This window comes from Anopheles cruzii, chromosome 3 (genome assembly GCF_943734635.1).
Source record: "Anopheles cruzii chromosome 3, idAnoCruzAS_RS32_06, whole genome shotgun sequence".
Taxonomy (NCBI): Eukaryota; Metazoa; Arthropoda; class Insecta; order Diptera; family Culicidae; genus Anopheles; species Anopheles cruzii.
Genome location: NC_069145.1, coordinates 72280997 through 72304818, shown reverse-complemented (window position 1 = coordinate 72304818; position 23822 = coordinate 72280997). Strand labels below are relative to the sequence as shown.

At 52.4% G+C, this 23822-nt stretch overlaps 1 protein-coding gene across 1 annotated transcript in view; it reads left to right on the top strand.

Annotated features, from left to right (window-relative positions):
• LOC128270921 (frizzled-4) overlaps positions 1-23822 on the top strand; it is a 55688-nt gene that overhangs the window by 12695 nt on the left and 19171 nt on the right. Inside the window, exon 2 of the mRNA XM_053008346.1 lies at positions 15928-16127. Within this exon, the coding sequence (XP_052864306.1) occupies positions 15928-16127 (200 nt within the window). The remainder of the gene's footprint in view (positions 1-15927; positions 16128-23822) is intronic.

Sequence of the window (23822 nt, the reverse complement as noted above, 5' to 3'; positions counted from 1 at the left end):
ATACCTATATACCTATCTTAGCCTACTTAGAAGAATATTCGCTACAGATTTCCGTGCCACGCTAAGCTTGTTAGCCGGAGCCGGGCCAACGCACCGTTCCGTCGACCCCTACGCGCGCATATTTTATCTCGCGAGTGGAGTTTTATTTTCACTTAACGCCCAACAAACGCCCGCAATTAACTAACGTGAAGCGAAAAATTAAGGAAAAAGGCCAAACACGCCTAAAGAGCCGGACGATGTCGATAAATTATGTTAATTTACGTCCCCGTCGTCGTCCCCGTCGTCGTCGTGGTGCGGGGCCGTGCCGCGCTGATGGAGATGAGCTGTCTCCGTGTCGCTCGGTCCAACATGTAGCGTGTAGATTCCGCTCCCCGTGGCACCCGGAAACGTCAGTGCCGTGGATGTGCCTCTCTTGGGGGGTTGACAGTTCCAGGAAAACAACCACACACACGGCCGCGGCCGAGAATTTTTTTCCATTTTATTGTCTCCCTAGTTTTCCGACCAGCGATTCTTCGCGACCGCTTGGCATTCCGACATTTCCTGCCGCGGCGGCAGTGGTGGCCCTCTATCGTAAATCACGACGTGAGGAAAATTGTATGTCACCCGTTTTACGATCATTAGTTATTCCGCTACAATCCTGCGCCGTGCCGTGCTGATCGTTGGACGTGACCGGCTTGCGGTGTCAGGTTTCGGTCCCCCGGCACCCGAAATCAAAGTCCCATAAAACGCATAAAACAGTGTCCGACCGGAATCCGATCCACGGGCGGGCACGCCACCCGCTAAGTTATGTTCCACGCCGCGGTCACTCGGGCTGTCAACGGTTCGCCGGCGACCATCAGTTATTGGGATTCGGACTTGAGGATAATCAACATCTGCGCTCGATCGTTGGATCGTGAAGTGATCATCTTCTGGGATTCTAGTTTTCAGGTGTCCCGACGGAAGCTGGAAGTGTCGGTATCGGAATGTTCCACGTAAATTGACACCAACTATTCAAGAGTTCTGCAAATAGAGAATCACCAAGTGTCAGCCATCCAGGCATCCGACGAGCCGAGACGAGACGCGCGTCTGTTTTAGTTGTGAACATGTGCGCCTGCGACGGCCTGCACCGACTCCGACATCCTTCAAGCTGTAGGGCCATGTTTTCTTACGATTTCTACGGCAAACACGTTGTCTGCGTTGCAGGGCCCAGGGCCCTGGCGGTCCGCCTGTGGTCCGCCGCCCCGTTGATGAGGTTCTAAATTAGAATAAATAAAACATAATTTGTCCGCCCGATCTCGCCCGGGCACAGGAAATTTGATATTTTTCCTCTGTTTCTCTCTCTCTCTCTCTTTGTCTCTCGTCCGGAGTAGCGGTCCCGAGTCGGTTTCCGACTGGGTCTTCCGGTCCCCGGGAAGACCTCTGCGTCTTTGTTTTGTCTTTCCTCTCTTGAACCTTCGCGTCCCAATCCCGAGTGTCGCAGTGCGTCCCAAGTCCCTCAAGGCGGCATTCCCTCCGGCGGCCCTCTGGGGAAGACACGCATAAATAAGTACTTCTGTTCCCCGCCGCCGCGGTCCTCTCTCGAGGCAAAATGGGACTTAAATTAACTTAAATGAAGTGAGAATTTTGATTGCCGATATGCTGGCCGGGTCGGTCGGCTGGCCGGGCGCTTCAAAGGCGCTGCTGGGAACGCAGAACAGTCGAGCCTGTTTGTGGTGTGGCGGCTGCCATGTTTGAATCGTTCCGCCCCGCCTCGGGGAGCCCCTTGTGTCACCCATAAGCCACGGAAGCGGATCGCGTATTATCGCGTCGCTCGAATCTTTAATTCTACCGCTTCGTGGCCCCTCAATCTGTTTGTAGGTTTTTCCCTTGGTCCGTTTCCGCCAGTAGGACGCGGATGCAATTTTGCAAAGTCGCTATCAGCCAGAGTTCATCGTTGACTTGGTGAGAACCGCCTGTTTACGTGATTAACGGGGCAGCATAGAAGCATAACACATGGGCTGAAAAGTCCCGGGGTGTAAAACATAAATAGCGATAGTCTTTTTGCATTCATCGCTTTTTCAGTTAGTACTAATCTTGTGACGATAAGAATTCCGCTCCATCAGAGCCAACATTAAAACGTCGGTTTGCTGACCTCAATAGTTCTCGTAAAGACACCGATGAGGCTGAGTGCAGCGAATGTAGAAATGATCAGGTGGTGACACCAGAAAACAAGAAAAACTCCTGTACATTGTTTCAAATAATTAAAAAGTGAAGTTGTTTGAGTTAGCTGACATTATAAAGACATCAAAAGAATGTGTTGCCTTTATATTGCATGAGCATTTGACTATGTGACAATGGATAAAACATGGATCCATCGCTTCACTCCGGAATTCAAACGATCGTCATCTGAGTAGCTGGTGAATACCATCCAAAGCGCCCGAAAGCACAAAACAATCGGCTGTAAAGGATATGCCCTCGATATTTTGGGATGTGCGAGGTGCAATATTCATCAACTCGGTCGATCGATCTTGAAAAGGGAAATACCATCAACATTGAATATTATATAGCGGTTAGGGATCGTTTAAAGGCCGAAATTGGTCTAAAAAATACTCACCGGGAAGAAATTTCGCTCGAATGAAGAAGTTATCGCTGAAACCTATGTTGAGGCCTATGTTGAGGCAAAAGATAAATCTTTCTACAAAAGTTGTACAGAAATGGTAGATTGGCGCTAGAATGATTGCGTAGCTCTTGAAGGAGATTACGATGAATGAATGAACCCAACTTTGACCAAAAAAAAGCCCCGATTCCCCCCGTTAGATCCGGGACTTTTCAGCCCACGTGTTAGGTTCAAGGCCCCGGTCGACAGCGATTGTGTGACGGATGGACGGCGGCACCGCTTCCTTTCGCTAACGGCCCCGCCACCGGCGCTTCCGAGGTCCCTCGCAACTTCATAAAACCCGAACCTAAACCTGTGACGCCGACATAGCATGATGGCGTGGCGAAATAAGGCTACCCTCACTCGCTCTCACTGTCTCACTCTCTAATGGTACTTTCCTGCGGTCGCCGGCACCGGCAACGTGCGCACACACTACTCATCGCCAATTACGACGTCGGTTCAATTGGTTCACGGAGCACCCCCCCAAAAGTAGGTGCTCCGGAGCGCACGAAGACGAAGGCGTTCGGGGGGCGAAGTCTTCAGGCGAAGGTGGCCTATCCGAAGAGTTGCGCGCGGCCCGTAACATTTAGCTCCGCGGGCCAGCAAAATAGCAAAAGCGGAGTAAGTGCCGTGCTCCGGGTGGGGGGGGGACTTGAACCGACCCCGGGGTTCGCGTACGGCGGGGAGAGAAATTTGGAGTCATTACGAAAACAACCACACCATAATTGCCCACCACCGAGAGAGCTCCGAACTCGTTACGGCGGCCGAGAGTGGATCCGCGATCCACGGTTGGTATCCGGACGAGATGACGTAGCCCGGACGCCACGTTGTCATCCCATGATGATGGATGGTGCTGGTGGTGGTGATGATGCGTTACTGATCGTGGCCGCGGCGCCACTCTGTTGGCCCAATTGGCCGCAATTGCAATCAATCGCTCCCATTCATATGGGAGGCCCCTGGCGTTGGCCTGGCCTTCAGGGCGGTGTTGGCTTCCCACATCCGCCATGCGCCATGTGAGAGTGATAATGTCCCGTGTGGATGGGCCGTAATTGGATGTTGTCTGTTTTTCCCTGTCCGAAAGGTACTGGCCGCGGTCCGTGGGAGCACGAACCGGAAATGCACCGTGAAGCTCGTTGGCGCACCCGCGGGATCTCGGGGCACACTCGATCATTATCGACTTCCCGCGATCTCGCGGGCGGGCGTAAAGCGTAATCATTGCGATCATAATAGGGTGCCGCCAATCTCTCGGGTGGGGGCCGACGTTCCTGGCCGACGACTGGCGCGTGATGTTGGGCGCAAGATCGAGATACAAACAGAAGTCCGCCGGCCGCCCGGCGTAAAGTTCAACAACTTGGCTGCTGTGGGACATATAATTTTCTTTACCACTTTCCTTGTGCCCTTCGATCGCTGTCATACCCGCCGTTCGGTGGCCAAACACCGCCGACATGCCTCGCCTTGCTGCCCACGTCTTTGTGGTGCTGTGGGGGTCGCCGGGTCGGAGAGAGTGCCTGTTGTGGCCGCAGGCTGTGTGCGCATGCTGTTGACATAGATGCAGAAATCGATTTCTGTGCAAACACGGGGCCCCACGCGGTGTTGAGCGGCGTCGGTCCTTTTCGGGTACGCGCTGGAATCCAGTCGCGGGATAGGTGAACAACGTACGGAAAGCTCTTGAGACTCGACACTGGCGAGATCCGCTTCATGGCGGGCCCCGGAACAGCTACTGGAAGTGGCTGCACCTAAGCCGCGCCGGATGCTGATCAATATTTGAGTAATTGGACAAATATGTACACCATATACCTGTGTACCCGGGGCGTCCATTATGGGGGCCATCCGAAGGAGCTTTCCCACCCCGAAAACCGTGGTGGTCAACAGTGCGACTGACCACTTCGGTATCCGGGTTTGCTTCGCGTGTTGTGGTGCGAGATGTTGGCCACCGACCGCTTTCCAAACACCGGTGATCCGATGGCACCTGTTTAACCGTTCCTGTTTGATCTCGGCAGCGAGCTCGGACCCCGAACAGTCTATTGTAAATAAATGTTTTAGAACAACTTACCACCGGAACGTAGCCTAAGGGGCGGATGGCAGCCTGGCAGTAGTTGGGCTGGCTGGCTGAACAACATCGGCTTGCACATCATTTGTACGTCCTGCTGGCTGCCGTGTGTTTGTCGGACCGCCGGAGAAACACATCCATCATGGGAAAGGGTTGGACCGGCGTAGACTGTTACGGCTTGTTAGGGCGCCCGAAGCGCGCCCGGAGAAGCTGATCAAAGAGATCGGAGTCCCTGAGCTAGGCGGACCGCGCGTGGACCGCGATGGAATTAGTGGGACCATTTCGTAGCACGCGAACCGTTTTGCTGCACCATTTTCAATCGTGTGTTGGGCAAAGACCATAAATCCGTCAAAACGTCTCTTCACCGGGCCCGGTGCCGCGATGCCATAAACGTCGGTTCCAGCTCATAACCATCCGGTCGGACGGACGGGACTGGATGGGAGTCGTGGCCGCGGAAGGCTCCAACGGTTTCCGCGCACGGTTTGGTGGGATTCTCTATTTTTAATCGCAAACCTGGTGCGCTCGGTGTGTGTTTATAACTTCTGGAAGGTCCGTGGTCTCCTGGTCGGCGAGAGTTTTAGGCCGGGATCCTGGGCACCCGGGTATTGCCACCGATAAGCAATCTAACACACGATCGCTAATTAGAGGCAGTTGTTTCAGTGGAGCTGGAACATGTCCACCTGCTTCCGTCGACCCGCCCTTCCACCGAGCGAGCGGCTCAAGACGATCGACGAAAGACGCCCGGGGGACAAACCCGGGGTCCAGAAACGGTTAGAAAACGGGGCTGAAAGGGGAGGATGGGATAATAAAGTTTATGGAAGAACATGATGGAGTGGCGATGGCCGCCATACCCGAGCATCGGACGAACGGCTCGCTCGGGACGCTCGGGATGATGATTACCTTGATCGACAACACTCATCGGGACCTGGTGCGGACCTGGCGTGGGCCTGGGACCGGGCGATTTTGCGCTGCACAAATACCAGTTTTCCTTCTTCCCAGTGGATGACGGATGACTCTCGTTATGCATGAACGGGCCGCTCTGCTGCGCCCGGCCATAAACGGGCCTGGAAATAATGTGCTAAGGTTGTAAATTTCCAGCAACCCTCGGCAGGGAGCTGGGGCCCCCAGGGGAGGGCGAGAGCCGTCACCAGACGCCGGCTCACCACGCCGGTGCCTCCAAGGAGAATCCTGGTGTTGCACACGGGTGCCGCCGATCGGGTTCGGACAAGATTTACTACCGGAGTTCACCTTCCGACGCTTCGACACTTATTCCCGCGTTCATTCCCATTCCCTGTACGGCGGAACACGGTGCAGGATCACGTTACGGCCATGGTGGCGACGGAAGGCCCGAAGGTGGTTTCTTTCTTCACCCTCTTCTCTTTCGTGCCATTTCGCACACACACACACCCGCCAAGAGCCAAGGTGAGTCGATTTGCGGTTAACGAGTTTCTTCGTCCACTTGGCGAGACTTGGCGGACCTGGCCCGTGAAGAAGTGGAATAAGTACGGACTTGTTAACGTGTAAAAATTTACCGGTCCCTCTATTCCCCCTCTCGAATGGGTGTGAGAGGGGGCAGACCGTAACATGGCCTGCTAGCACCTCGGGAAGACGGACAAATTTGTCAGGTACCGTTCAGGGCCGCCGGACCTGGCCCACGAAGCCCTACGGCGGGAACGTCAAGTCATTGGGTCGTCGTGGAGCTCGCCAGTGCGCCGCAATGCGATGCTAATGACATGGAGGCACCGGATTGCAGCTGGCCCTGTATCCAGAGTGTCGCAACACTGCCAGGGTGTACCACAGGGGTGTTCAAATACTTCACCTTCTTTCACCCGTTCCAATCCGTTCTTTCATTTTGTGGTCTTCGAAATCGCCAACAACTCAGACACAAGTCTCGGGGTTTTTGGGGTGCGCAATGTTGAGAGGGTCACATAAACCTTGGCGGCCTGACACTAGGTGATGAACCAGCCAGCCCCAGTTGACACCTACTAGACGGATCCAAGGGAAAGCCCACAAGGTAGCAGGCGTCGACAGTGTCGGCTACTGCGATTACTGCACCTCGTCGGCTTCGCAGTGTCCGGCAGTGTCTCGTGCCCGGATTAGGTCGGGTAGGATCAAAAAAGGGACCCCGTCAGGATGCGGCACAAGTGGAAAATAAACACACTGCTTCTCCTTCGCTCTCTCTCTCTCTAATCCATCATGTCTAATTACATGTCACGGTGGCGATAAAACGTGTACTTTCGGCTCCTTCGGACACGACGGAAAACGACTCCGAATCCCTTCCCCTTCCGGCAGGGTGTCAAACAACAATGTGCGGAGTTCAAGTCGAAGATGCGTCCCAGACCCGTGCCGTGCCGAAGTAAGTTGAGTTCGTGGAACGCTGCACATCAAACGGACTCCTTTTGGGCGAGTTCGAGGTCCGCCGGAGGCCGCCAAAGGAAACAGAGAGAAATGTAAAAGGGCGACAAAGCGACAACCACTTGCTGCTGACCGAAAACATAAAAGGGAAGTGGGAACAGTGTCTTCGCAAAAAAAAAATGTCCAGGCCCAGGAAAGGAACCGGCCAAGCTTGGGCTATTTGGCGCGATAAGATAAAATTTCGGTAAAGCCCTGCGAGGCCGAGACCGACGGACCCCAGGGGTCCCTGCTCCTGCTCTCTCTCTGTATGCCGTGCGTGATGGAATGTGTGCGGAGTATAAATTCTTGCACGGTCCGGTCCCTACAAATCCCGCCTGTGGCCATGTGGGCCATCTTGAGGCCATCCCTCACTTTCTCTCTCGCTCTCTCACGTTCTGCCTGTTGTTTTCTCCAAGACACGGAGCAGAGAGCAACGGTCACGGAAAAAAGAGGCTCATCTCATCAACCGCACTAACGAGGCGCAGGAAAACATAAATATAAATCGGACAACCAAACATGGCCGGTTAGGAGTTATGTTGTGTGTGTGTGTGAGTGCCGACCCAGACCGGCCTCTCTTGGTGCCTCGGTGTCGCTTCACAAACCAGACCGCGGCGACTCCGGCGTTTATGCTCCGGAGTGGCGGACACGCTTCTTTCCCGTCCCGTCCCGTTCTGAAGCTGGTTGATCGCCCGATTGGGTGGATCGGGCGTTGACGGACGTCGGAGTTGCGCTTTGAACAAGCAATTAGACAGCCGGCTAGCCGGCAATGGCCTGTGTTGCTATGGTCAAGCTATGTTTTTGGGAAAATTGAAACTACTGAACGACGGTCCATTCTTGGAAGGTCTGCGCGCCGGGACACTGGTTGGTTCGCCTCCTAGAGCTGGTTGGGCAAACGGGCAAAAACGGACCGGACCTGCCCTTTGATTAATCGCCATAAACACAGCAACAGCAGCAGCGGCAGTAGCAGCAGCATAAACAAACCTTCCGAACGGGGTTGGTCCACAATTGTCAGTCAATCCGGCGGGAAGGAGCTTACTTGGATCGTGATCCGGGTTCCGGGAACAGGCATCAGCGTGCCGAAATGGCATGCATTACGAGACCTTTTTGCATACATGTCAGATTGATCAGCGCCGCAGAAGAGCAGCAGCGGAGCTAATGCATTTTTGATGCATCGCACGATTTATGGTCTGTATGCATTAGAAATGCCGGCCGTGCCGGAGCTGTAAATCAATCACGGACTCGCGGCCCCGCGGCCGTGGTGTCGCGGGGTGTTGGCCGTTGTGGTCGTTTGCAAAATTTTACGGTTGTTCGAATGATCCGAATGGCATTTTGCAGTATGTCAGTGCCATTCCCCGATATTATGGCATCAAGGTCAATTCGATAAATATTTTCAAAGATTTCCGGGACATTTACGAAACGTTAATCCAACACCCGAGCAAATAAGTGACCACTGAAAGGGAGAGAGAGAGAGCCTGATAAAAATAAGCACACACACTCCTCCACGGCTAATCTGACTGTTGATGGACGTCACCGTAAAATCGAGGCAATCGAATCGTCCGCGGCCGATCGTTCCGGCGTCGATGTCGTAATCGTAATAAGTGTGTAACACTCCACGGCGCAGGATCGGCCAAAACTGGCGCTGCTGCACCGAACCGGATGCAGCCGTTTGGTAGCGAGCCACGGTTAATCCTCGCTACAAGGAAGGTGTCAAAGGGCTTAAGCGGACAGCGAAATATCCTCGTCCGCTGCCCGGGTAATGGAGGAAGGTTCTGGCGACCTCTGAGGCTGGGGCTAAAAATCTCTCTCTCCCTCCTGCGGCACCATCCAGGTGGAAGTGATCCGAGGTCGTTGTTGGTTTTAACACTTTCGAAAATATGTCAAAAACGCTCGGCTGACGTGTTCTCCCGGTCGTGCAGATTGCGCGGAGAGGCCAAAATGTGATTATGTTTTCGCCTTTTTCGTCCCGTTTTGCTCGGCTTCGGCAGTTTTTACTTCGTTATTTATTTTATCCCCGTGCCCCGTGGACACGGAACGTAGCGTTCCGTGGCCGCAATCTTAACGCGCGCGGCCCGAGACTCGATCGCTTCTCGATCACCGTCATCGAGAGTCGGGCCCCTGCCGTGGCCATCATCGTCTTGTACATCATCCTGTTGGCGTAATCTTTATGGGCAACTTTCGTAGCGCTTTTCGCGCCGACACCTCGTTTGGGACCGACACCGGACTCGAACGGGCGCGAGAGCGGAGATTGCAAATGGGCGTTCAGACGTTCAGCGAAAAGGAGCTCTCTGAACCGAACCGGCGCTGGCCGGCTCTTAGGGTGTCAGATTGGATTTCAGGCACGCTAAGCAGCCAGCCAACACAGCCGGCTCTTGACAGCCGGTGAAGCCGAGTCCCTGAGAGACTCCCAGGCCCCAGCCAACGGTTGTCCGACTGACGGGCCAAAATGTCGAAAGGCTTGTTGAGAATAATTACATTCCACAGCTCGTTCGGCGGCGGCGGCTTGCGTACCCCACAAGGACCTCACGCCGCCGGTTGTCGCTCGGTCTCCCTTTCTCTCTTTCTGTTTCGCTCTCGCCACAATCCGGGATCTTCGTGGGCTCCTCAAGATGGCCGCGCGGCACACGGGCATCCATTATTTCGGTGAGGTGGAGGTCGGAACAACACGAACAACAGACATCAACAGGTAACGCCCATCGCGGACGGATCGTAACGAGCGGCGCGGCAGAAGAAGCGAAGTCACGATCCATCCTTCCCGCGCGTCCGTCGTCCAAAGGCGCGCGGGACCTGGCGGGATCGTCCGCAGTTGGCGATGGTCGCTTTTATAGGAAAATTATTCCTCTCGCATATGATAATTTCGATGCCGCGTCCGCGCCCGGTTCGTTAGGCGAGGCCCGCTGTGCTCGCTGCGGGACTCCACACTCGCCACTCGGGGCAAGACGAGACGAGACCCCTTGAACCGGGGTTCTGTGGCAGGAATAATGTTTGCATTTATTTAAAGAAAGGACCCAAAGATTGCGGACACAATTTACCCTCCGTCCGATCCGAGCGCCCGTCGATCGATCGCAGGTCCCCGGTCCGGGAACGATCAGCTCCCGATCAGCTCTTGGAATCGCCGGAGCGGATCGCGGATGGTCCAATTCCGCGACCCCTCGGGAGAAGGTTAACGAGCCCGATTTAAATTGGTTCGACGGAGGAGACATAAAAAAACCAGAAAAAGCCATTTCCCTTCCTTAAGTCGCCATTTCTCGCGCACCATAATCGAGATCGTGATCGCGCGAAATGAAATATTTTGACAGCTTTTCTCCGTCAGCGCTCGGGTCCGGGCCGGGTCTGGGGGTGTCCGTAGTAATGTTCGACCCACACACTCGACAACCTCCGAAGAATTTCAAAACCCAGCGGCCGAGGCGCTGCACTGCCCGCTTGAGGACGGATGGACCGCACGTGTGCGCGGGCGCGCGGGGGAAGCATCATAAAATCGGTTTGATCGGTGGATTAGTGACTTCGCCAGCCCACTCCTGAGTTTCCTGAGTTTTTATTCCACTCCAAGAAGGAAACGAATAGGCTCCAAAAATCGATCGTTCGGTTGGCCGTTCTCTCCTTCCCGCACCGCCGTCCGCCGGCCAGCTACCGGTTTCGGCGACTCTCGGTGGTGATGATTGGCTTTGGGGGCGAGCGGGAGTGGCCGTGCGGCCCCCGGTCCCAACCCAGCCTTTTTTAAGTTGATCCACGATGGGGCCATAAATTTTAATTAATAAAAATAAATGCGGAATAAAATCTACAAAATAAAGCGATTAAGATTTTGAACGATTTTTCGGTCCGCGATCGGCGGGGAGACAGCTGGGCAGCAGGGCACCCCGGGGGCTTTCCTCTTCCTTTTCAGTGACGATCGATCGGAGCGTCGGATGGGAAGATCCGACCACGACGCGTTGGATGGATTCGAAGGAGATCGGTCTCTGAAAAACGGTGATGATGGGTCGTTGTTGTTGTTGTCATCGTTCCGTTTTTAGCCGACCGGCCTGGCCCGGCTTCGCTGGCCGATCAATAAAATCAATAAACTTCTAGCGAGCTAACCACTCCAGTCCCTTGGTCGGCGCGAGCGCGTTAATAAAGTCAAAATGGCTCTCGGCACGGACGCCCAATTGGGCCCGAGAAAGCGCGGACCCTCAATCGTAACAAGGCCCGGTTCGATCCGGGTCTCGGGATGGCCCACGATTGATTGGCCGTTTGTTGGTGGCTGGTTCTTTTTTTTACCGTGGCCCCGCGGGCGATCGTTAGCTGGAGTTCAAATCCAATCTAATGATCGGTTGGCGCCTGGGTCGGTCGGTTGTAAACCTTTCTCTCTCTCTCTCTTGCTGGGCACCCAGAGGTCCATCTACTTATCGCACGGGCCAAATCGCAAATGTCAGCTCATCGGAACCAGGGCCGGAGGCAACCGGAGATTGGCTGACACGAAAATAGCGCGATCGCGATTTTTGCCTAACGAGCAGTTCGGTTCGACTCGTCAAGTTTTCGGACTTTGCTTGATTTAATTAAAATCTCTCTCTCTATCGGAAATCGCCGCGGATCGTTGTTGACCTCATTTTCCCCCCTTGGCTCCCATCTCGTAGCACCCCAGAAACGTAGCCCCAGAAAAGTTTGACAAATCTATTCCCAAACGACCCGAATGTCAAACCCGCGGGCCGTAAGTCCACTGTTATCGGGGATCACCGGCGCGACCGGAGTCCAGAGATTATGGTGGGTTCCGCAGCATATTTACCATCGAAACGCGTGAAATCGGTGGCGCGCACTAATCTTAGTTATGAAACGACTTAATAACGGTCCGGCCCAAAATTGGAACGCCGGTCCCGCAGGCACCCCGGGTGACAGTTGTGTTGGGACGCCGGTCTCCGGGTCCACAAAAGTCCGCGTCCAAAAATGTTGCTCCCGCGAGAAGGAGTTCCTACGCACGCGCGCCTGCCTGCGTGTGTGTGTGTTTCTGGGGAGAATTTAATTTCCACTTTATCAGGCAACAATTTGTCATCTTTGACAGGCCGCGAACCGATACGCCATTCAAACGCCGGTTCTCGGAGGGAAGCACGGACGGCAGAAAGAAAAGAGCGCGCGCGGGCTACCAACGATGTTGGGGAACGAGTTTCGGCGCCTGAGATCATGGTCGGCGAAGTTGTTCGTCGGTTGCGGACCCCTTCCCAAGTCCACAGCCGATGGACGTGGCGTCCGCGTCCGGAGGTATCAGAGCGCCTTCCTCGACATTGCAACAAAGTGTGTCCGCGGTGACGGCGACATGGAGAGTCGAATAGTGTCCGTGAAGGTGTCGATAGTACTTGATCTTAGACGTCGGCCATCGATCGATCGAAGAAACTACACGTCTGTATCGTGTGTCGTGTACCCACTTACCGAGTTCAATGGTTTTCGGGTTGTACAACCGGCTTGCATAGATTACTAGCTACGACTCCGTCGCGAGTCGTGAAGGATACACTCACGGCACGGACACCTGATTCGGCAGACCATAACATGCGGTATCGGTGCGCGATCGCACGTCATCAGGCCGGTACACGGCGATCCAATCAGCGACGGTGATAAATGATGTAAACTGCGCTGCCCACTTCAAATGTACCGAAAGGCTCGAAGAAGCAGGAACAAAAACGCCTGGACCCTTGACAGTTTACCACAAACGTGGAGAAGGTTAATTGACCCTCGAGCCTGGCTGGCTAGCTGAGGGTTGTTTTTGCTAACGAATTGGAGGACGGGTCACATACGAACAGGCGCGCTCAGGCGGGACTCTGGGATCAGCGTTATAATCCAGTTCTAGACGAGCCGTAAGACGATCATCTGAGCGTCTCCTCTTCTCCGTCCGGGATCCGTCGTTCGTCGCGTATGTTGAGAGTCTAATCGGTGTCGGCGTGTGTGTGTAGGTAAAATCCTCAGATCGTCCCTCGCAACAAGAGCGAGCCAGAATATTAATCATTTCTTTAAAGTATGACAAACGCGATCCGCTCCCTGCCAGGGGTCCGGCCAGGCTTGCCGACGACGGTCTCTCGTGCGACCCGCGGCGTTGGCCACCACTAAGGACCATTTATCATTCCGATCGGGGATGTCTTTCGGTTTGGTTCATAGCCTAATCGTTGCTTTAATCTTCTATCTCCACTCGATCTCCGATCGGTCGTCGTCCGGTCCGGGTTTGGGTTGGGTTAAAAAAATCGGCCATTTCTCGTAGTTGTGGCATTTGAGTCGCCGCGAAGTCCGAAGATCAGCCGGGAAAGGGAGCCCCGTCACAACCGTTGTTTGCCCAACAATGGGGTGCCCCGATGGGGGACCCACTGGTTGCGATTAAATTTCTTTATTCTCGGTGCCCAGATGTGGCCCTCTTTTTTCCTACGCGCCACGAGGTGGTGTCCTTTCACTTTGACGTAGTTTTCTGTTTACGGTCCTGAAGGGTCCCAATCGCCGGATCGATTTTCTGTCAGTCAGACTATGGGAGCGGTTATGACGTTTGCAGTTTTTTGTGCTGTCGTTCAAAAGGGGTCACGTGTTAGTACCCAATGCCCCAACGGTCAATCTGACCGGTCTTAGGAAACATCGGAAAGGGCGGCGATTCGATCGAACGTGTTTCGCCTTTCAAACGAACCCGCTACGAATGGGTTTCCCATGGTTTGGAAAACTTAATCATTCATTCAAGCGGTCTCGTTTTGTTCGCCACGTCGATTTATTGAAAGTAGATGCAATTATTTGATAAACGTTTGTAAAACTCGTTAGTCTGTTTGTTGCAATAAACCGGCCGTCTAACATGTTTAGAAGTAAGGGAATAGCCCTTTTTGTCGGTCATTTAATTACAAATGTAGTTCGATTTGGGCAAACAAAGAGACCGCCTGAGAGAGAGAGAAGGAACGGACCAAAAACCAAACAAACAAATAAACAAATCACCCCAACGATTGATAAAACCGCGTGTCGGTCGGTCTACTAAACATGGGGCCGACCACATAAAATGCTGGCCGACGCGGAGAGAAAGAATTATTTAACGTGCCCATAGAAAAACCTGGCGGCAAGTTTGTAAATTAATCAGCCGCCATAAATAATGAGCCGCCGCTTGCTTTGCGTTGCGTGGTGCGGAAAATAATTTGTAAGCCGCCGGCCGACCGAACGAATACACCTTTTTTATGTCGAAACACCCGTTTTGGGCAGAAACTTGCCGTGCCACCCGCGGCTCCGGGGCCCGGGACCGGAGATACATATTTTCCGGCTCGTTTAAAGGGTTAGTGTTGAATGTTGCAGTATCATGCTGGGACCATTTCTCCCGGGCCATCGCTCTCCGTGGCCCTCCGGGCCATTCATTTTCTGTGGCGGAAGTTTAATCATCGAGTGATTTACTTCGATTGCGCCGCGGCGGCTTGCACTTCTTACGGACGGACTTCCTACGGAACCAAGGATCTGTTTTTTCCGACTCTCCGCCAGGGTGGATGAGGCGTGATCGCAGACAACACTGTCAACGAGTGTGTGTGTGTGTGTGTGTGCCGATCGGCGAGTTATCGAAAACGAACTGCAAACGAGCCGAAGCTGCTAACCGATAAATTAGCCGCTCGATATGCGGTGATGGTGCCGACGACGACGAACCCGAGGAGCCGCGAAGGTATCATGTTTCCATCGACCTCGAGAAATGTCGCATTTTAAAATCAACCAACCTCCGCGCGACGCACAAGAAGCGAAACGCAAAGCCGAAACGCCGCAAGGCGGGCAAAGCAGGCCAAGAAAGCAACTAACCGTCAACGACTGTCATAATCCGTGCGGCGCGTCGTTAATCGCACCGTTTATCTTGGCGAATTTTAATTAAATCCTCCCGCCGGCCGCTGTGTGGACCGGACCCCCTGTTGAGGGACACGACAGAAGAGAGCTTGGAGCTGGACACGGCAGAGAAATGCGCAAAAAGCGTGGAGATCGCGCAGCATAAGCTGGCCACTAGAGAAACGTGTGAGGGCCACCGAAACTCCGGCCGGTGGCTGCGTAATGAGCATCGGCTTCGGGGCCGGCCCGGGAGTTTATCTAATCGGACTCGGGTCCCGTGCGGTAAATGTTTCATGTAAAAATAGACTTAACTAATTAGAGTTTGTTAGTCTCCTTTTCGCTTCGTTTTGAACACCTTTTAGGTTGCGCACGCTGTTGCACGTGGCATGCGCACGCGCGTCCGGCCACCAAAGGGGAGTTTGAGTGGTTTAAGTGGTTCCGGTTCGAGGGATTGACGGGCCCCGATCGGCGTTTAAATTGATGATGGATCGGCTGGCAACGATAAGCAGTAGCGTGGTAATTGTGTGTTGCACCGTTCGATAAGATTAGTTGCATTGGTTTCCTTGCACGAAACGAACAGATGTTTACATGTTTTAAAATACCTCAAAGTGGGATGATCCATGATCCGGCATAGGTTCATTAGGACCAATGACAGCTGTGGAATGCAAAACCGAACGAGGTTTGATAGAAAATGTTTAGTAGCTTGCTTCGGTTTACCCTTTTGGATGTTATGCGTCTAAAATGCAACCTTTGCTATGCTAACCTTTTTCCGGTGAAAGCAATTCATCGTCCACGGGCAAGGATAATTACGTTCAGTTCTTTATGAGATCAAAGCAAATGTTTTTCGTCATGTTTCGCATGTTCCGTGTTCTTCATTGGACCAATATTTATGCAACCGGAACCCAACTCACTTTTTATGCTAATCTTAATTCATTTGTCTTCATTCGTTTCGGTTTAGCCCCCGTTGTGGTCACATTTCAATTTATGTGGTTCAAAGCTCCACCCTTAGCCCGTTTCTTTGTGGGGTGTTTTAAAATTAATATGTGTGCCTGTGTAGCTAATGAAGTTTAATTTTCTTTTCCGTCTCCGGCAGGTGGGCGATCCTGTGTTTGCGTTGGAGTAAATCCGTCCGCCGGCTGCTCGGCACGCCCGAGCTCGGCGGTCCGGACCCGCACGCCGAGAAGCCGGACGGAGCGCACGACACCGTGTTCCAGCTGGCCGCCTGGGGCATCCCGGCCCTGCTCACCGTCGTCGTGCTGGTGGCGCGGCTCGTCGATGCGGACGAACTTTTCGGTAAGTGCCCAGTCAGCTAGTCAAAAGATAGGAGTTCACGGATCCGACCACGTCTTACTATTGTCTTATTCTGGTAGTCGCTGGTAGTCAAACTGCAGCCATTTATGGCACCCTTCCGGTGACGCTCCCGAACAAACGCAACCGACGACACGGAGGCGTTAAGGCGTTCCAGCAACAGATGGCTGGCGGGCGGGCGGGTGTTCCGTATGCGTGTAACCAGCACCGTTGACTGCGCCTTCTTATCGCCGTTCAAATATTTGCGCGTCTGACTGACGGACGGTTTATGGGGCGGCGGCAAGCACTAACTAACTCAGCCACGGACGGTGTGCCTAAAGCCCCCCCGAGCCGGCCTGACGTAGAGCCCCGAAGGATCCTGCCGACAGCGCCTACTTTGTTTGGAATTCGATAAATGCGCGCGCTATGCGCGGATACTTGCTCTGACCTTCCGATAAACCCACAGCCCACCGGTTAACGGTGTGACAGTTAAGGGAAGATGTCACCGTGGTGCTATCTCCCCGGATAACCGCTTACCATGCGGGCGGGGGGAGGAGCTTTATCGGCGAGGCTGCCGAGGTGTTTGTCAGCTTGCTGCTCTGGCCCCTGCAGATAACCTGCCTGGCCGGGCGTAGGGATTAGCCCCTGTGCCTCGGTTGGTCGGATTAGCCGTTACCCGGTTCGAATGCCACGGTCGGACGGTGGCAGCAGGTTGGCAGGTGGTAAGACTAACGGTGACTAGCTCCGGGAGTGTTTGTCCGCGTGCCGCCGAGGGCTTACTTAGCCCCCCGAGGGCATCCCGTGCTCTGGGACACGCTGCCACCTGGTGGCGGTAGCTTGAAACAAAAGTATCCAAATATTGTCCAAGAGTTACTCGGCGGTTCCACAAAGATTGTTTGGGCGAGCGCGGTCCTTGTTTGTTCGGTGGCAGATGTCAGGCCATTAACCTGTCGAGGGGTGGAAAGGTGCTCATTTTACCAGCAACTACTTCAGTAGCTCCAAGTTACTTTGAAGTACACAAACAAACTATGAAAGTCTTTTTCCAACCCTTCATGTATTGGCAAGCAATATTTTCAAACCCTTTTGCATACATATACACTGCTGGTCAATGAAATAGGTAACTGTATTTAAGCTGCGTTATTTGATCATTTTTCAAAACCTATTGAATTCACAGGTATTACAATGATAGCATAAGATAGAAGTACTAAAAATAAGATAAAGATAGTATAAAATAAGTGAAAAATTCTAGGAATTTGCTTATTACAATAGGAAGCAGTTAAAAGTACCTGGTCAATAAAATAGGTAATTCTGCGTGTATGTCAAATTTTAATGAATTTACACGGTTTACTCTTTTTCTATTGTCAAAAATCTATATTTTATTTCAAAATTAGTCAGTACCCCGTATATCCACCGTTGTTTTGGAGCACTTTATGCACTCTTCTTGGCAGCGAATCGACCAAATCCTGACAAGTTTTTACTGGAATGGAATACCATTCCTGCTGCACTTTTTGTCACAATTCATCTTTGTTTGAAAACTATTATCCAGCTAACTTTTGCTTCAAGGTATTCCACAAGTTTTCAAAATGGTTTAAGTCAGAAGACTGACTTGGCCAAGGCGAAACTGACACATTATTGCCATCAAACCACGATATCATAAGCTATGACGTATGCTTGCGATCGTTTTCTGGTTGAAATATCCATCTCAGTGGCATGATTTCTTCTACGTAAGGCAGCATAAACGTCTTCCATAATTGTTTTATACTCGAGAGCATGCATGGTGCTATTTACTCTGAAATAGGGACCTATACCAGATCATGAAAAATATCCCCAAATCATGATACTTCCACCTACATGTTTAAAACATTTTTTTGTAAACCTGGGATGGAATTATTTGCTAGCAGGTCGTCAAACATTACACTGAGAGTCCGAACGAAACAAATTTATTTTGGTTTCGTCGTTCCATAAAATATTATGCCAATTTTTCGTAACCCTCGGTACCTTGCCATGAACGATATTGAGCAGCAAACTGTTACCTCATCTGAAATTTTTTTTAAATCAATAGGGGCACTTTTCTTGCAATTAGCCCTGCTAGATTAGCTTCTTGTTACCGCCTATGGACAGGTTTTGGGCTAAAAATGTTATTTATTATTGAGCAAATCGCTCTGGATGCATCAAACGGATCCGCTTTGGACAAAAATGATATGCGATGATCTATCGTTGGTTTGGTTTTTCTTGGTCTAACTCGCGTTTCCTTTGTTTTTTTTCCACAACAAAGCATTTCTCACAAAATTTACTGATTTTCCTAGCAGTTCGGCGTTGCTTTTGTACCTCGCGCCTTCGTTGCGTAGATTCTTCACAATCTTTCTTTCCTCAAGGATTGCAATGAGTTCTTCTGACCATTCTAGATGTTCTACCAGGAAATAACCCTTTTTTTAGATTCACAATTGAAAATTGATTACAACAAGACCAATTAAACCAATTTCGTTCAAAAAGTCTGGTGAAATTGCATCGTATACAACGAATTACCTATTTCATTGACCAGGCCAAATCAGACTGCTGTCAAAATAAGTGGTAACACACCTGTCACTTTTGACATAAGTATCACCAACATAGCAAAAAAATGACATAAACTAGTATATCTAAGTACAGTATTAGTTTGGTGATCATTGGTTTAGTAATGGCTTGAGTACAGTTCAAATTGTATCAGCTTCACACAATTACCTATTTCATTGACCATCAGTGTAACTGTTTCCATCGTTCGTAATATGCTTTAAGTAAAGTGTTTTGTTTGTTGGGCAGTCTTTGTGACAATGGCCTCGAATGGGGGGGGCGAGGTCACTGTTTGCAATTTACAAGTCCATTTTTCAAACCAATCGATTCCGCTCTCCGGCCAAACAATAGCACGGAATAGCTTCCCGCTGGTGGCCAAGGAACGAAAGGTAAATTCCATTAGCTGCTGCAACATTGCAGCTTTGCATGGATGGCAAGGACCCGGCCGCAGCATAATCGAATGCGGCCCCCCCGTTTTTCAATCAGCGTGTAGATTGTGTGCCGCTGTGACTCGTCTTCGCTCCGGGGACCCCGGGGAAAGATGGCCAATGGCCGGGAACGCCGATCGATGCAAAGGCCATGGCCACCGTCGCGCCGCCGCCGGCAACGAGGTGTCGATTGAAACCGGTTCGGGACAACCGCCGGACCGAGTGGGGTGCACCGCAGCGAAACGCATTTCCATGCTTCTGTTCGCAAGGGCCCGGGCCCGTTGCGCCGTATTATTTATGTTGCTGCGAATTGCCGGGGAGGCCGTGCCGCGTTAGACAGAGACAGAGAGCAGGGTGGCCTCAGCCACAGCACAGAGCCTCATAATAATAGGAAATAAATCAATCCGCGAATGAGCAGCGAATTAACATTATTATAAATGTGTGTTCGCGGCCAAAGGGCGTGCACGATCGTTCATCGGCGTGGCGGCTTTCCACCGTGTCCGTGGTTGGGAAAATGCATTGCCAACGCCCCTTCGCCTTGAGTGAGAGCCCCACTCGATCAACACCTCTCGGGTGCCTCGCGGGGTCTTATGACGATGGTCGGCCCTTATGTTGGGTCCGTTCACAGTCTCTCTCTCCTCGTTTTGTCTGTTGGTGAGGTCCAACTGAGCTGGAGGTTTTTATCCCTCCTCGGTACCAGCGCACACAGTATGGTACCGGCACCGGACCAACAATGGACCAACAGACGGCGGCCGAGATCGATCGCGGACGATCGATCATTCCGTTAACGCGCACGGCCGATCCTGCGTTTTCGGGCACACCTTTAGCGGTCCGGTTCGGTTGCGAACATATTTCCAGCCAACGAAAATGGAAGTCGACTCGGCGGCCGTTGGGGACTGGGGAGGTCCGCATAATCAAACTCCCCCCTGGAAAGAAACAAACCAGAATGGTCACATACATGCCCCAGGACGCGTTGTTTTGCCATTTTTGGCAAGTTGCACACTGCATTAATGCAGCTCAGCTCGGCTGCTGCAACATGGGATCACGAAGGGGTCCGTAAATGGAAATGTGCGTCGTCGATGTCGATGTAATTCCAGTGGGGGAAAGGGGGCCTGGCACGACGGAATATTGGCGCGTCGGAAGCTGCAGGCAGCTCCGGGGCTTGTCCGGGGCCCATTAATGACATTCACGACCGGTGTGGAACCGAGTGGCGATCGCGGCACTTATTGGTTGTTGGGTGCGCACCCAACAGTGCTCGGGTCATATGAACAAGCCGTAGAGGTTGACAAAAATCACCACCGTACGTCAGAATCGTTTACTGTTCCAATGACGGATTTTTATGCCAAAATTTTGCCAAATTTATGTTTTGGGTCCGAAGATTCCCGAGGCCCCAAAACGATATTCTCACGCGTCACGTCGGTCCGCGGGATCCGCATATGGTGCGAGCAGCGGGACCATGTTGTCCAAACGAGAAGAAATTCCAAGTCGGCCAATCGGTTGCGATTCCATTAATGGTGCTGCCTGCCGCATCGCGATCTGCTTTGGAATACATCGTTTTTTTTTATTTTTTCGCTGCTGGCCGACGGCGAACGACAGACACCATACTTCGATGCTAACTAGCCGAGCCACCACAGTGGGCCATGTCATTCACGCATTCGCACTAAAAATAGCGACGGTCATTAAAATATTCTTCCCCCCTCGGGGCTGGGCGCCCCGAGCGAAAGGCCACAAGATGTTAAATATGTTTAATGAAAAACATCACGCACGTTTATGGCCGTCCGGCGGCCGTCTTGTGGTCCAGATGAACCATAACAACCCGTTGCTGCTGCTGCTGCTGCCATCAGGAGACCTCGTTAATGTGATTCGGTATTTCGGTTGGTTTTTTTTTTGGAAAACCGCCAAAGAAGAAACCGCCAAAAGAAATGTATTATTTACGACGCACAAGATTACCCACTGATTCGCCGCCCAACCAGTGGAGGCCATTAAATTGGCGTAACAATAAAACAACGGCTATGAACTGGGTTTAGCAACATTAATTGACAGCTAATATTTCACTGGCAACCGGGTTAAGTGAATCGCAGCAAACCTCGGCTCACATGCTGGTCGCCGGCGCATAACCCGGTCGCAGTAGACTTGACAAGCCGGTAGTGCCCCGTCAGCCGGTTTGGCCTGGGTACATAATTGGGAGCCGCTTGGGCCGGCTTCCGGTTCGGTGCGTGTACCCACTTCAACGGCAGCATGATTGATTTATGGGCCGCGCTCTGGTTTGCCCTCAAGAAAGCGGCTCCGGAACACGTGCTGCTCCTGCTGGTGGAAGCCATCTTTTTTTTGTTGAGTAGCACCATCGTCGTCGTTGCTGATAAGAGGCGACCAATTGACTACTCCCAACTCTGTTTTCCTTCCCCCCTCGACCGTATTTTTCAAGTGGCAACTGCTTCTCCCTCGATTACCACTGATAACCGAGGGCTTCTGCCATTCTGTGTGCCGGGCGTTCTACCGGGCATGACATGACACCCTCGGCGCGGAAAGTTAACCTCAAAGTTGACGTCGGGGGTGGGGAGGACAACAACAACATCAACACGGCCCCAACCACCTGGAAGAGCGGGCGGCCGGCGGTCTCAAATAGATTGATTCGATCGATGGCCGATTCGGGCGGCCGTGCACACGTTGGCCGTCGTCGGAGAGTACTGTCGCGCCTTTGATTGATTGCAAACCGCGCCACAACTAAGAGTTGTTGTGCAATAAAAACACTAGCGGCCAACAACAAGGACCTCTGTGGCGGGTGGGACCTTAGCTGGCGTGCGGGGCAGTGGAAATCATACAAATAACAAGCCACCGAAGCTTGTCCGGTGTCTGGGGTATCGTCGTGTAGTTCGTTACGCGCCGATCGCGCCCTTTTTTCATTCCCACCCGCCCAGGGCGTGTTTTTATCACCCGCCAGAGTTTGCGCTAGTGTTTCTCCAGTGCCACGACACACCACGGGACAGTAGCAGCGCCGCGTGGCGAGCCAGAGGAATGCGCATCCGGGATCCACCATCGCGACTCCCGGACGCCAGAGTTTAATTGAACGCAATCGAACGACTCGTAATCGGGCCCGCCAAGTATTGAACGCTGCCCGGTTTGAAATTCCAAAGCCTTCCGCCGGTGGTGGAAAGGGGAAGACCCAGGACTGGACTGGGCGGGTCACATTATTTTCACAAGGGGCCCCAAGTGGCCATAAACCCGTTTTAAACGCACAACGCGTGTGATAAGCGGTATCGCGCGAACGGTTATTTCTGGACCAGGCCTCCGACCTGGAAGTCGGCAGGCAGGCCGGCCGATTGATTGATCGATCGCCCAACGGTTGGCCGGCATCTACTCCCGCCGATTAGGCTACTGGCTGGCTGACTGGCAGGACATGGCCGTGGCAGGGCCGTGGCAGGGCCGCACCCGATGCAGGTTTTAAGCGGGCAATTAAAACATTATGACGATGGCCAAATATGAATCGGCGATAACCGGTGGGAGCTCTGGGAGTGTACCGGCCGTGACGGTGCCGGCTTTTTCTGCCTGCCCGTTGTTGAACGGGCAATCTATATTATCACTGATTAAACATCGCCACGAATGCACGATAAAGAACAGGCTGCGGCCTGTGCACGGTTTATGTGCCCTCCACTCACAGGCACGTTTACACGCAGCGCTCAGCGCTTAATTAACGTTTAACAGCCCCACAGCCGGTGGCGACGGCAGTGTTCTGATAAGCAAGCCTGACCTTCCTGCCGCGGGTTTTGTCCGCGGGTGTAATCCGATCGCCACGGACGCCCGAGACGGTGTAAGAAGTTTATTTCTTCGAAGCGCTTACTATCTATCTATCTATTGGTGGCGCGAACGCCCGATTCGGGCTATGGCCGCTTGTATCGAAACCCTCCAGCTGTCTCGGTCTGCTGCCCTGCCTCTCCAGTCTGCTACACCGAGCAGGTCCTCGCTGGCCTTACGGACGCTGTCCTCCCATCGGGCTCTTGGCCTACCGACTGGTCTCCTGCCGTGTACCGTTCCCAATAGCGTTTTCTTTGGTATCCTTGTTTCGTTCATCCGTATAATGTGGCCCGCCCATTGCAATTTTTGTTTCTTTATCATGGTGGAGACTTCTGGGTCATCGAACACTGCATAGATTTCACTATTATGCCTGATCCTCCAGTGCTCTCCATCCTTCACTGGCCCTAGTATCCTTCTGAGGATCTTTCTCTCAAAGGCATTAATTTTGTTTTCTTGGGACTGGGTTAGGACCCTGAGTTCCCTATCACTTATCCTATTTGCTGTAAAGCAGGCTCTTAGTTAGGCAGACCTACTTTGGACTAGCGACAGTGGCAGTAAAGGAACTGAAAATACTAAGATTCTTCGCAAAATTTTGCGATGTAAATTTGACAAATTGAATTTTTCATCACCAAAATACAAACTATCTTTGAAAGTATCACTATCTTTGCACGGCGCAGCATAAACAATACAAAATAATTGATAAAATCAAAGACATCCTAACAGAACGGCACTTTCCGTTACAAAAAGTTGACGGAAACTCGATTGTCAAATTCGAGTCTCCGTTTGAAAACCATAATGCCGTGACAACTCGATTAATCGAGTGAACAAGTTCATCCAGCCGAAAGCTTTCCACAGAGAGCGTTCATCCAGTTTGCGTTTGAGCTTTTGAGAACTCAAACGGTGCGCTAATACCAAAGTGAACTCAGATGAC